At 44.7% G+C, this 12,884-nt stretch overlaps 1 protein-coding gene across 10 annotated transcripts in view; it reads left to right on the forward strand.

Moving 5' to 3' along the window:
* The window catches only part of PKHD1 (PKHD1 ciliary IPT domain containing fibrocystin/polyductin), a 421,695-nt gene that overhangs the window by 30,159 nt on the left and 378,652 nt on the right, over window positions 1–12,884 (forward strand). For 8 of the 10 annotated variants that reach the window (XR_012125992.1, XM_073224035.1, XM_073224036.1 and 5 more), the window contains exons 15-22: window positions 2,569–2,683; window positions 3,639–3,917; window positions 4,933–5,022; window positions 5,123–5,213; window positions 5,939–6,081; window positions 7,404–7,534; window positions 8,326–8,501; window positions 11,207–11,345. Coding sequence is in view for 8 of the 10 variants with exons in the window: in XM_073224035.1 (XP_073080136.1) it covers window positions 2,569–2,683; window positions 3,639–3,917; window positions 4,933–5,022; window positions 5,123–5,213; window positions 5,939–6,081; window positions 7,404–7,534; window positions 8,326–8,501; window positions 11,207–11,345 (1,164 nt within the window). In the remaining 2 variants the exon portion in view is untranslated. Of the gene's footprint in view, window positions 1–2,568; window positions 2,684–3,462; window positions 3,619–3,638; window positions 3,918–4,932; window positions 5,023–5,122; window positions 5,214–5,938; window positions 6,082–7,403; window positions 7,535–8,325; window positions 8,502–11,206; window positions 11,346–12,884 lie in introns of those variants that run through there. The other 2 variants (XM_073224041.1, XM_073224043.1) reach the window with 2 other exon arrangements.

A 12,884-nucleotide genomic window follows, 5' to 3' on the forward strand; every position in this document is an offset into this window, starting at 1 on the left:
AAAGTAGGGTGAAATTTACTGGAGGTATGTGGGTAAGAGGTTGATGCCAAAGAAAGATGCAAGAATTTGCCCTTCAGTCAGATGAGGGAGCAAAGACTGGGCAGCAAGCAATTCTATTGGAATTACCACTCAGCACTGAAAGTCAACCCGACGGCTGGTATGTAGCCTGAAAAGCTATTCTGGGCTCTGTGGGACACTGTCTTCTGTAGTAGTGATGCCAATGTGATTACGGTTTTCCTGTCAGTGTTGTTTTGGGTCTTTTGAATCCCTTCAAGACTGTGGCCAAAATTTCTAGTTTTCTAAAAGGGGCTTAAAAATATAAGAAGTTGGAATTGTTGCAAAGTTGAAAATTGCTTAGATACATGGATTTTAGTGTGCTCTTAGGGTATAGGTAGATGGATGGATCCTTCACTGTGTGACGGGTCTCTTCTCCTTTTAAAACTTTTCTCAAAGAGGTTGGTCATGACCTCTGAGGGTGGATTCCAGCCATGCTGTGACCTCCTCCAAGGATTTGGCCATTTAAATTTCAATTCGGTTGTGGAATGAAAAGCTTTATTCTCTGTTCAGGGGATTTAAGATATCAAAGAAGCAAAGTATGGAAGGAAATCTGTGAACAGAATATTCTCCTGGAACCCTTAACTAACTAGGTATTGAAATACCAATATATATGCTTTTAAAGTGGCAATAATTTGTGGTTCCTTGTGGCACCTAATGATGCATCTTTTATCACAGTGTTTGAGGACCATCCATAATGTTCAAAGGAAATCCTTGCAGCTACATTCAGTGTGTTTGGGAGTATTAGGAGGGAGTCAGGCAACATCAGAAGATAAGAGAACATTTGACTGTACAGTATGACCTGTAGCATATGTCTCTGTAACTGTCATTTTGAGGAACCACAAACCAGACTGTAACCCTTTCTATTCTTTCTGTCATTCATTTCTTTAAAATTCAAAAATTTTAAATTAAGACATTAGAATATTTATTGATTCAATGATAAGTTAATTATTATATTGATGGACCTTTAAATAGTTATTTTCAATACTAAGTTCAGAAAATATTCTGGGTATTTATTGAGGTAGCCTAATAATTTTCTTAACCCATATCTGTCTCTAATCCCAGATTACTAGAATGTATCTTAAACAATAAAAAAGGACTTATTTTTAAAATATTTCATAAAATTTCTCACAATCTTCTTAAAAGTTGAGGTTATATCTTTTCATTTGAAGTTGCTGACATGTTCAATTGACTTTTCTCTGAGTACTATAATATTGTTAATTGCAAACATGCTCTCTGTAAGTGCTCAAGTATCTGGTAAGCTCAGAGTACATTCTTTGTGTGTGTGTGTGAAATTTCATTTAGTTAGGGACTCCCAAACAATGAAAAACTATTGACTGACTGCCTAATCCAACCAGCACTGTGTTCAGTATTGCAAAGGTTAGAAAGTCTAGGACAAGGTCATTATTGTCAAGGAGTAACCAGCTTTGTCATACGCACGTGTAGCCATAACACGAGGCATGACAGCATGTGCTGAGACTCCTCAGGGTATCTGGGCAGGTTTCCTGATCTTAGTTGGTTCTACTGATACACAATTCAGTTATTACTGTTCCTTCCAGAAAAAATTACTTCATGAGATCCAAGAGCTCAAGAAACATTTGTAGATCTAGTTTGCAGATAAGGAACTGATAGGAAAGTGGGTTGTCTGCTACTGTGCATTTACCAAGTGACAGAATGACACTCTGAATTTTCCTAATTTCCAGAAGGGCACCTATGCCACATTATGATGTGCAGCCTTCTTTACCTGTAGGAATAGGGTATTTTAAAGAGGACATGCCAGTCTCGTGAAGCCTCACATACACACCTGTTTCTATGAGGTTACTGTCTGCCACAGGGAGAGGAAACGGAGAGGAGCTTCTCTTAGTGTTATTTGGGGCCATTTCAGGGTTATCACTTTAACTCCTCTTCATAAAGAACCACAAACTGTTGTTCAGAAGTCAAGTAAGATTACTCGGCATGAACCATATTCACTAGTTTATGATTATCCCTGTATTCCTATAGCTACACACATGCCCACATATAATATAGCTGATGTTTGATGTTAGCCAGGGGCGTGAACTAATGTAGATTTTGAACTACAAATGTGTTGGAGTAGGAGACAAGGAAGAGGGGTTCTAGACCACCTCAGAGCAAACTGGGATGAGTGATCTCTATTCCTGATAATAAGGATACTATTTACAATTGGCTGAGTTCTTACCATGGGCCAGGCCCTCCACTGGCTGTGTTACCGGTAAGTTTCTCGGCAAAGCCTCTGACAGCCAGGTGTTGTGGCTACAATTTTTCCCAAGACAACATGACTTTAAGGGGTGTTTTAGCCAGTGTAGACAGAGGGGCTGAGCTGTTGAGATGAGGCAGGTGCCACAAGGAAGAGCTGTTTCCAGAATACTCTGGTCAGTCATGGGCACATGTGTCGGCTGTTTCCTCCTCATGAAGAAAAGTGAAGGGCAACCATTTTTGGGGTCAGTGATTTGGGCCTTGCTTGCTCTCACTTCTCTGTGTTTTTCTGCCTTACAGTGCACGGCTCAGTGGCTTCTTTGTGGCCCCAGAGACAAACAATTACACTTTCTGGATCCAGGCTGACAGCCAAGCTACCCTTTATTTCAGTCAGTCAGAGGACCCAAGGGCCAAGGTATTCGTTCACCTTCTTCTCCTTTTCCTTTTTCTTGTCCCCCATCCTTCACTCCTGGAAAAAAAAAGGGAGTCATAAGTGAAGTTCTCATGTTCTACTAATAGTTGGAGCATTGCCATTAAGCAACCAGGGATTTAAAATTTTTTGTGGGGGGCTTATTAAAAAATTTAAAAAAAATTAATATGATTTTAACTATTGAAAAAGAAGTTGGCTGAATGTGTTTGCATGCTTACTGAACACTTACTGTAAGCCACATATTATGCTACATCCTGTATATTCCTTGACTAATCTTTACAGTGTCTCTGTGAGTTATGCATATTATGTCCATTTTCCAGATAAGGAAACTGAGGCTCAGAAGGATTGCATGGCCAATCCAGGGCCACTTGGTTAATGAGAGACATATTTAGCATTTAATCCAATTTGTCTGACTCCAAAACTTGTGTCTCTTCCATTAATTTTGAGTAGAGATGTAGCTGATCTTAGGTAGGAATTTCCCAATCAGCTTTGAAAGATCAGAAGAGGCACTTTTAACAATCAGCCAAAATTTACTAGTGCCCTTGGGGAAAAACTACAATATATTTTTTCCCAAATTAGTAGTATGCTTCTATAAAACTCCTTTGCTAGAGAAACAGCATGGATTTTGATGTGGTTGCCATTCTAGGTTTCTCAAAGGGCTTTCACTGCCTTGTCTACAACATCACGTAAGACTAGGGTTTCAGGCTGGTTGTTTCTGCTCTGAACTTGGCCCATCGGCCTCATGTGAATACTGTTTAACTGAGGAAGAGAGAGAGAGAGAGAAGCATAAACAACCACAGGCCCTAGGGTGACTGGGCTGACTTGCTGGAACGGCACCCGTCCAAAAATCCTTGGTTAGCAGCCGTCCAGACACTTGCTGATTGAGAAGGATGCCCAGAGGCTTCGTGGAGTTGATTGTGGTATGTTTATGGGGGCTCAGGTGGAGGTGGCCTCCCTCAGGGTGGGCACTGCTGACTGGTTCGACTCCTGGGAGCAGAATGGGAATGAGGGGACCTGGCAACAGAAGACGCCCAAGTTGGAGCTGGCTGGCGGAGCCAGGTACTACCTGCAAGCAGAGCACTGCGGGAGAGCCCCCAGTGGGGGGATGAGAATCGGTGTCCAGATCCACAGCACCTGGCTGAATCCTGACGTGGTCAGCACCTACCTCCGGGAGAAGCATCAGATCCGAATCCGTGCCCAGAGGCTTCCAGAAATCCAGGTCTGAGTCTCTTCCCTGTCCCATGGGGTGGATTCTGAAAGGAACATAGTCTTGAGTGGAAGGATCACTAGCTGGGAGTCAGGAGACTAAGAGAGGATATCTACCCAATAGGGTTGTGAGGACATTAAAAAAAAAAGTGAAGTCTTATTATTGAGATACCTTTATTCATGGATTTAGTTTTAGAAATTTAAGTTCCAGGTAACTTTTCTTTTAGAAACGTGTTTCCCAGAGTAGAGCTAAGGTCCTCTGAACATCCCCCACCCCCATGTATATACACATGTGAGTGTACACACACACACACACACACACACACACACACAAGAGACTCCATAGCTTTTTGACCTATTCAGGCCCTGTTCCTCATATAGTATTTTCAAAGCCTGCTTTGTGAAGGTCAAGGCCTTTGGGTCTCCCAGCTATGCTCCACACTTTTGTCAGTACTTTTTGTTGTTGCCTTTTTGGTGTGCGAGGGTGAATCAATATAGACTCCACTTTTAAACCTGACAGGCTAATTGTAAAATATGTACACAAATAACCATAGAACAAGGTACAAAGTAACAAGGTACATAAGAGGTTAAAAATACCAAGTGACGGACATGATCGGTCTAACTCAATAAAAAAGTTTCATGTGCCTGGCAGGGAATGTATTGGAAGCAAAACAGAAATCCAGTGAGCCTCTTGGATGCTGTGTGGCTGCTCCTTCCTTTCAGGTCCCCGCAGGAGAGAGTATTTGGTGACAAGGGCTGAAAGTGGGCCATTCAAGGGCAACCCTCTAAAGAACAGGAGGAGGCACACAGATGAATAGGGAAGTAGATACGTGCATTTATTCCAAGATACGTGCATTAGGTGGTGATGCTTGTGTTCTCCAGGTATTTCTAGAAGTTAGTGAGTTTTAAAAAATGGAAATTATAATAAGAAGGAAATAGCAAGCTGAGGAGGTATGTCCTGTGTGCCTAGATTCTCTCTGGCTTAACTAGCTCAGGTCGCTTAGCTCTGTCGCTCTTGAATATTTTAGTTGCTGACTGTGTCTGGCGGAGGGAACTTCTTTCTTACGTGGGACAACGTCTCTAGCCAGCCAATTCCTGCCAATGCTACAGCCCATCAGGTGGGAGCCTTCTTCAAATATGAGAGGTGGGAGAACTAAGGTGGGGGGGCCTTATGCCCACAGTGTGGTATGAACTCCTGGTAGTTTTTCTTTTTAACAGATTCAAACAGCCATTGAGGAGTTACTTGCAGTCAAATGCAGACTGGAACCCCTTTCGGCTAACATCCTGCTCCGGCTTGGGTTTGAACAAGGTGCTTGTCCTTGGCTTGACGAACTCTCATGCTCTTCTCCATCATTGTCTTCTCTCTCTATTTTCTTTTTTTCTCTGTAAAATGGGAACAAACTTCGTTTCCTTTCCAAGGTACTAACTGAGTCAAAGAATATATGAAAACTGGATTTGGGCACTAAGTGGCCAAGGGAGTGACTCTCTGGTTGGGAGGGAGCTGTGTGGTATGGGTATCTGAGAAAGAAAAGGTCTCAGTGCTGCCAGGGGGAGCAAGGTGCTCCCCAGTACCTTCCGTGCACACAGGGGGAAAAGGGCAGACGACAGAGGTGAGAAGCAGCAAAGCAGGAAAAATCTCATGTCATTCAAACTGCGTAGAAGAGAAGGAATTCTTACGTGAGATAGTAGCTTTACTAAAATCTAAAAATGTGAGCCTGTGTTTTTACAATACTAAGGGGAACTAAATTACAGTTGACACCCCTTGTCTCTCTGCTTCTCAACACTTTTTGGTGCCATGGTACACGTAGAAAACGGAAAGAGATTTTTGGTGCTCTAGGGCAGACTGAGTGGGGTTCTCACAACGGATCCTTCAAGCTGGGGGCTGCTGGCTGTTCCAAGCCCTGCCCAGCTCACCCAAGGGCTGAAGGGCTAATGTCATGGTGAACTCATAACCTGCACCCCCACACATGCTCGGAAACTCTGTCTCCCTGAACATCTGTGCCTTTCTTCCTATTTTATCTGAAATGCATCCAGGCCTAGAAGGTTCCAGCTCTGAGGGGGAGCTCACCAGTGGGACGGAGCCCTTCTGTGGAAGGTTCAGCCTCCGTCAGCCTCGACAGCTTGTCCTGACACCCCCGGCTGCCCAGGAGGGCTTTTGGCTAGACCAGAACACCCACGTGAGTAGCAGGCAGCCCTTGTGTTTTCAGGCCAGGTGGGTAGGGACGGACTGGTATTGTTCTCTGGGGTTGAGATGGAAAAAACAGAACTGCAGAGGAGTGACTGCTGTGATTTGCCCACGGCGTTTTGTGCTGAGGTTCCGGGACTGTTTTTACTGCTGTTTCAGTGTGAACAGGTACCTCCAGTTCTCCATTAGCTGTTAAAAGGACATGGCTTTGTGAGACTCTGAAAGTTTTTTTATATGCTCTAGTATTTCTAGGTGGGAATGCAGACTCTATGGTCAGACCATCTGCTTTTGAATCCTGACTGTACACCCTGTGTGTTCTCAGGGTCTTCCCTTAGTTTAACCAGCAGTAAAATGGGTAATAATGTGGTCTCGAATTGTGGTGAGGTTTAAATGAGATAATCTAGTAAAGTGCTTGTGCAGTGGATAGAACTCAGTTAAGGCTCGTGATTGTTATTTATTATAGTTTTTGTTATTATTGATGAATTGACTGGCACATTTCTGAAATACCTATCTTATCCTTTGTGTTGAAAGCTCATCCATCCTTCATAAAAGAGTGCAGCTCGTTTGCTCTTTGGGAGCCAGAGTGAGCCTTACTGGGCTGGTGGAGCTCCTGGCAATGTTTTCAAATCCTTTGCTAGTTGAATTGCAGGGGGAGAGGGACTAAATGGTTCTGATCCAGGCACCACCCCTCTTCTAGCCTTAAAGCAGAGGCTCCCAGCTGGGCAGATTTTGCTCCCTCGGGAACAGTTGGTAATGGATAGAGAGATTTTTGGTTGTCACAACTGGGGCATCCAGTGGGTAGGTTCCAGAGGTGTTGCTAAACACCCTACAGTGTGTGGGACAGCCTCTCACAGAAAAGAAGTACCTAGTTCCAAATGTCTGTACTATAGAAGCTGAAAAATCTTCTGTAGTACAGACATTTAAAGTCTTCTTGTGACAATTTTCTTTAGGAGTTAAAAACTAAGGATGCTAGAGAGTTAGAGTTAAGGAACTGAGGCTCAGAGAAGTTAAGTGACTTGCTCAGGGTGCACAGGCAACTGCGTCAGAACAAGGATTTTCTGGTTAAGATACTCTAAATCCTCACTGCCACGCACAGTGGCAGGCATTTAATGACTCTATTGAATAAATAGCGATTTACTTTAAACTACTTGCCTTTCCACCTAGACAGGAAAGCTCCAGCAGGATAAGAACGGGGCTGGCTGTATCCCACGGCGTGAGGAAGGGTTCTCGGCAGGTGGACCCTCCTCACCACATTTCATTTGAATGGCTGCTTCCTGCACTAATAAAGCTAAAGCACTTATCTGTTGTCCATAGTTGTGCATTGCATTCAAAGGCCACATGAATAGTATCTTGAGGGTGACTGTGACCTTCACAATCAACTTTCAAGACATCTTTAAGAAGAACATCACCTGTGACTGGAGTCTCATGGGGACCAGTCCTGACAGGTAGCTAATCTGTGGGGAGCTGTGGTGGGAACTGTGCCTGCTGTGACAATTAGCTTTCTTGGGACACAGTGGCCTGCCCGGGGTACTAATGGTCTTGTACTTGGGCTTTGGATACTAACTCGGGGCTCCAGACCTGTTTGATTCAACAATGAAATTTGATTTAAGAGTGTTAGTTGTTAGGAATATAATACTTCCTGGAGAGGCGTATGACATTCTCGGAGGATAGGAGTAGAGAACATCTTATTTGGAAGAGATTTTAGAGAACATTCCTTGACATTACAGATGAGAAAAATTGGGGCCCAGAGAATTTGTGATTCACCAAAATGCATTCCATGAATGAACAAAGACTGGAATAAAACCCAGGTGTTTCAATGTCTTGATTCAGTGTTCTGGCCACATCTCTCTTGCGAGTGGTTTTCAACCTAAATGAGTCTGGTAATGTCCAGGAGTATTAATCTTCCCTGTGGTTAGAGCCTAAACTACGATCTGCTTAAAACACACAATTATTGTGTAATTTGAAAATGCTGCTCACACTGAGGGTCATGAATGAACGATTGCCTCACGACATGACTCACTAGTGTGCTATCACAAGCTGACCTCAGCCTGTCTTGCATCGTGCACGGAATGTCTGTATCCATGGCATGCAATACTGTCTGGGTGTAGAGTTTCTTGGGGTCTCTCTGCCGGGTGCACAGTCCTCAGGTCCACAGGTCTGAGAAACAGGGCTCTCATGGCAGAGGGCTGCAGGTGCACGTGGGGAGGCCCATTTCTGCTCTGGGCTTTTCTTTCAGCTGGCAGTTCACTTGCATTGCCCTCTGGAAGACTTGTGTGCACCGCTCTGCTTATCGCCAGCCGCCTCTGGGAAACTCCCCCATCCTAGTTCACCGGATCGACCTCATCCCTCAGTCTCCTGAGACGGGCATGTTCTATGTGGATGAAATTATTATTGCTGACACAAATATAACGGGTGAGCACCAAAGCCATTCTCCTTAAAGGGCCTGTCAAATGCAGACTTCCAACTTTTCTGCTAGGCATCTTTTCCTTTACTGGAGAGGGACTGGGTGATTCCCTCGCTTGCCTGCCTTGGTTCTAGAAAGAGGATGGGTTTGGATTGGTGCCCTTGGTCCCTACATCTTTCTAGCTGGTTCCTCTTTTCCACTGTTTATCCAGTGCTTGGTCTTGCTTCTGAGGCCTGTGCTTTTACCCCTTTTACCCTTCTTGCTGAGAAGCCTTGGTTTGCTCACTGTAAAATGGACATCGTGAGGACCCCACCTCATTGGATTACTGCAAAGCCTGAATAAAGTCTGACATAAGGCACGCACCACAGGTCTTGATCATAGCAAGTGCTCAATAAAGATAAGCAACTATTATGGCTAGCAGTGTCATTATTATCGTTAGGCCAGAAGGATTTCTCCACCTCTCTGTAGTTAATATCTGTCCCACACAGTGGTGGAAGGAACACAGCAGTACCTGGCCCTGGACATGGGCTAAAGGGATGAATCACGACGCTGAAGAAGTCTCAGCAAGAGTTACAGGGTCACCATATCCTCTCAAGAATGGGCTTGTCCTGCTTTTTCTCATCCACGTTCCTCCCACTCATCATCGAGAGCCCAGGTCTGACCCTCTCCTCTGTGAAGTCTTCCTTGACCTCCCTGAGGCACGGAGTGGATTTGCCCGTCTCCAAGTGTTTGGGGACAAAGAGCGCGTCACGGGTCCTCTCAGGGCAGCCGCGTGTGCTGTGCCCCCCCGGGAACGAGAGGCCCAGGACCAGGACAGCACGGTGCTGTTTGCTCACAGGGCCGCTGGGCTTCCGACTTGTGTTCAGTTTCCCTTTTCCACCAAATCCCTTGTGACTTTGGGGCTCAGCTTACCTGCTTTTCTTAGATTTTTCTCAGTCTCACCGAGGAGAAAAGGCTGAGAGAGTCACATATTTTGATTTAGAAAATGTGCCGCTTTTCAGTCTTTTGCCAGAAATATCAGAGCTGAGGGCAGGACAGGTTGTGGGTGGAAGGCCAGGGGGCTCGCTCTCAGCCCTGAATGAGGTCCTCCTTGCTTATTAAAATCCCATCCCTTATTGTTTCAGTGGTTTAAGTGTTTTGGGGGCAACTGGGGTCAGACTGGACCACGGATTATTTCAAACCCTGTTTGTGTGGTCATATGGTGTCCTGGGGTGAACACCTGAACTTCTGGGGGTCCAAGACAACTTGATGGGGCCTTTGCTGACCTCCAATTACTGTCTACACTCCCAAAGGGGCTCAGCATTTTCCACACTTGAGCCTACTGATTGGGAAACCCTGGGACTGGATAACAGGTGCTGTTTCCCCTGCTTCTCTCCAAACCCTCAAAGCCTAGGGTCCAGAGTGCATTTCCACTGCCCCCACCTTTCTGCCACCAAATGCTCAGTATGTGGGACCATCTAGGGGTGAGGTGAAGAGGGAGGCAGGGAGGTAGAGGACAGAGACAAGAAAAAAATCTGGGGGAGGCTGGGTTAAACCAGCTGATCCCCACTTTTCCTGGCAAGACCTTTGCTTTGAGGGTGACTTAATGGAAACCTAAACTCTACGAAACTGGGCTCAACTTTCATAGCTAATTGTCTGATATTACCCAATGATTTAGCGCTTTATATTCTCACTTCTAATGTCCTCTATGGAAGTTCCTTTTATCTAGTGGTACTTATCATCTGTTTCTTCTTTAGTTCTCAGAACCCCGTGAATTGGTTCTGTTGTCCCCACTCTAGATGAGGAAGCCAAAGCTAAGAGGGGTTGAGTACCTTGCCCCAAATCATACAGCTGGAGCCTGGAACCCAGAGATCATTACACCAGAGCCAAGCCTTCAATACCTCTGTATCTAGCTGAGCAAATAAACATTTGTAGAGCACCTACTCTGTGCCTGGTGTGCTAAGCATTGGACATGCAAAGATGTTGCCTTCAACTGTTTACTGTCTTGATTGTAAAATCATGAGGAGGAAGGTGTCTGTACACAGGAGAAAAGGATATTAAAAGAGTTTGTGTTGGTCATTTAAAATCTGCCATCTCGCTAAACTCTCACTGCAATGCATATTGATACATGCCATGATTCCCACTTTGCAAATAAGGTGAACCTTAAAGAAATGATGTTGATCGGTCCATTGTCTACCCAGAGGATGTAGAGAATCAGGGTTTGGATGGTGGTCTGTCTTAAAGCTGGTACTTTTTCTGCACATGTGCTGACTCCATGCCATGGCTAAATACTCAGGTGCCCCCAGGACCCGCCTTGTGTGCTCAGGGTCCCTAAGCAGCATCAGCTGTGCATTCTCAGAGTTGCCAGGGGCCCTGGGAAGGAAAGGAGGGATGGACAGCAGTTTGCATTGCAATAGATTATCTGGGAGGGTGCCTCCGATGGCATGTGGCTGGCTTGGGGCTTGTTAAACTTTGCTATGGAATTAGTCTTCAGCTCCTGAGCCATGCCCTTGTATGTTCCTTCATGTCCTTGTATGTTCCTTCATGTCCTTGTATGTTCCTATTCAGTATCCTCTGCCTCTTCTCCTTTTGCTTTTCATGGCAGGAGATAGGTAGGAATCTGCTTTAAGACAGAAGTAACTCAGCATCTCCAGTCGGTATTTTCCACACAGCAGGTTACTTGTACTTCCACACAGCTGAGTTACTCGGTACTAATGCGATCACTGTTCTTTAGTTTCTCAAGCCGATTCTGGAACAGCTCGCCCAGGAGGGAATCTGGTGGAATGGCTGTCTGTGGTGGGATCCCCTCCGGCCTACAATGTGACCTCGTGGTTGGCGGGGTGTGGCCTGGCACTCCCACTCATCGCTGCAAGGTAGAGAGTGGGCTTTGCTCACCTGTCCCTCCGTAGGGTGCTAGCTGGCCTTTGGGGACACAGAGGTGGGACTTGTATCAGGAAAATCTGCCTGTCTTGGTGCTGAAAGCAACGGTGCTCAAACTTAAGAATGCAGCATCAGATTCACCAGGAGGTCCTGTTGAAACACACACTGTGGGGCCCTAACCACACCATCTCTAATTCAGTAGATTTGGGGCCAGGCCTGAGAATTTGCACTTATAATGGCATCCAGGCAATGCTGATTTTACTGGTCTAGTGAATTTATTTAAAAGATGTTATATTTCTATGCTGTTCAGGGCCTCCCATTACCACTGTGTTCTGTTTGCCTTCCTCATTTCATTCCTCCGTGTAAGCTTAATGGACTTCTTTGAGGTGAAATGAAAGGAACCAAACAACTGTTTCTAAGAACTCACCACCAGATGGCACTAGCGCCCCATAAGCGATGCTTCTTAATGGTCCCGCCTTCGCCACAGTTCACAAAGCAGTAACTAAGGATCAGGCTCCCCCTGGAACACATATATGTTCTAGTTTGTTTTTTTAATTTTCACTTAAACCCAAGTAGAATAAAAGAATTGAGATGCTCTGCCTTTAAAATTTCTTCCCCCTCCTGCCTATCTCTTTCTAACATTTCAAAAGGAGTTCATACTTACACTATGCTTGGGATGGTGTATTGAAGGCAGGTGCAGAAAGCTTAAATATCTGCTCCACTTTCTTTAACTTAGTGTTCCATGGTCTTCTGAACAGGAAAGATGTGTAAACCATCAATAGAATGGACTGAAAGAGCTTCAGTGGTGGAGAGGGAGCCTGCTGTATTAGCAACCAGCCTGCAAATCCTGTGTTCCAAATGCCAAAGTTATGAACTCAGAAATGGTACAGGCTAATTTATGTTGCTCTACAGCTCCATGCTTTGAGTGGTCCTGACAGCCTTCCTTGCTGAGATTTCCTCGTGTCTTTTAGCTCCTTCTACAAGTCTCCAGCCTAAGCCAGACAGCACCCCCTGAGACAGGAGTCTTCTTAATTCATCCCCGAATGCAGATACTAGCATGTTGACTATTTCTGTGTGGTATGTGTGTGTACCAATAATGTAGTACTTAAATTATATTATTGATAGAAATCATATACATTCATTCTTATGTATGTATACATCTACTTTTTAAACCTCAAATTGGGACTATATGTTACATGCTACATTTGAAACATGTCATTTTCATCTAACAGTATATATTTAATATCTCCCCATTTTGGTGATGGGGAACTGTAAGATTTTTTCTACAGTATGATTTTGAATGGCTGAACAACATTTTATCCATGGTGTGTCACGATTTATTTAAGCCATTTATTATATTATCAGTAAGAGTAGGCAGGCAAGTGTGTGTGTGTGCAGAAGTATTAGATAAGAACTTGACTAGATGGAGTTGCCTGTTTCAGCTGGGATATGGAGAGGGGAAGACGTGTGGAACAGGGCACAGACCCTTCATTTGATTATGCAAATGGGGCTGGATAAAACCGACTTCTCTG

This window comes from Manis javanica, chromosome 16 (genome assembly GCF_040802235.1).
Source record: "Manis javanica isolate MJ-LG chromosome 16, MJ_LKY, whole genome shotgun sequence".
NCBI classification, from domain to species: domain Eukaryota; kingdom Metazoa; phylum Chordata; class Mammalia; order Pholidota; family Manidae; genus Manis; species Manis javanica.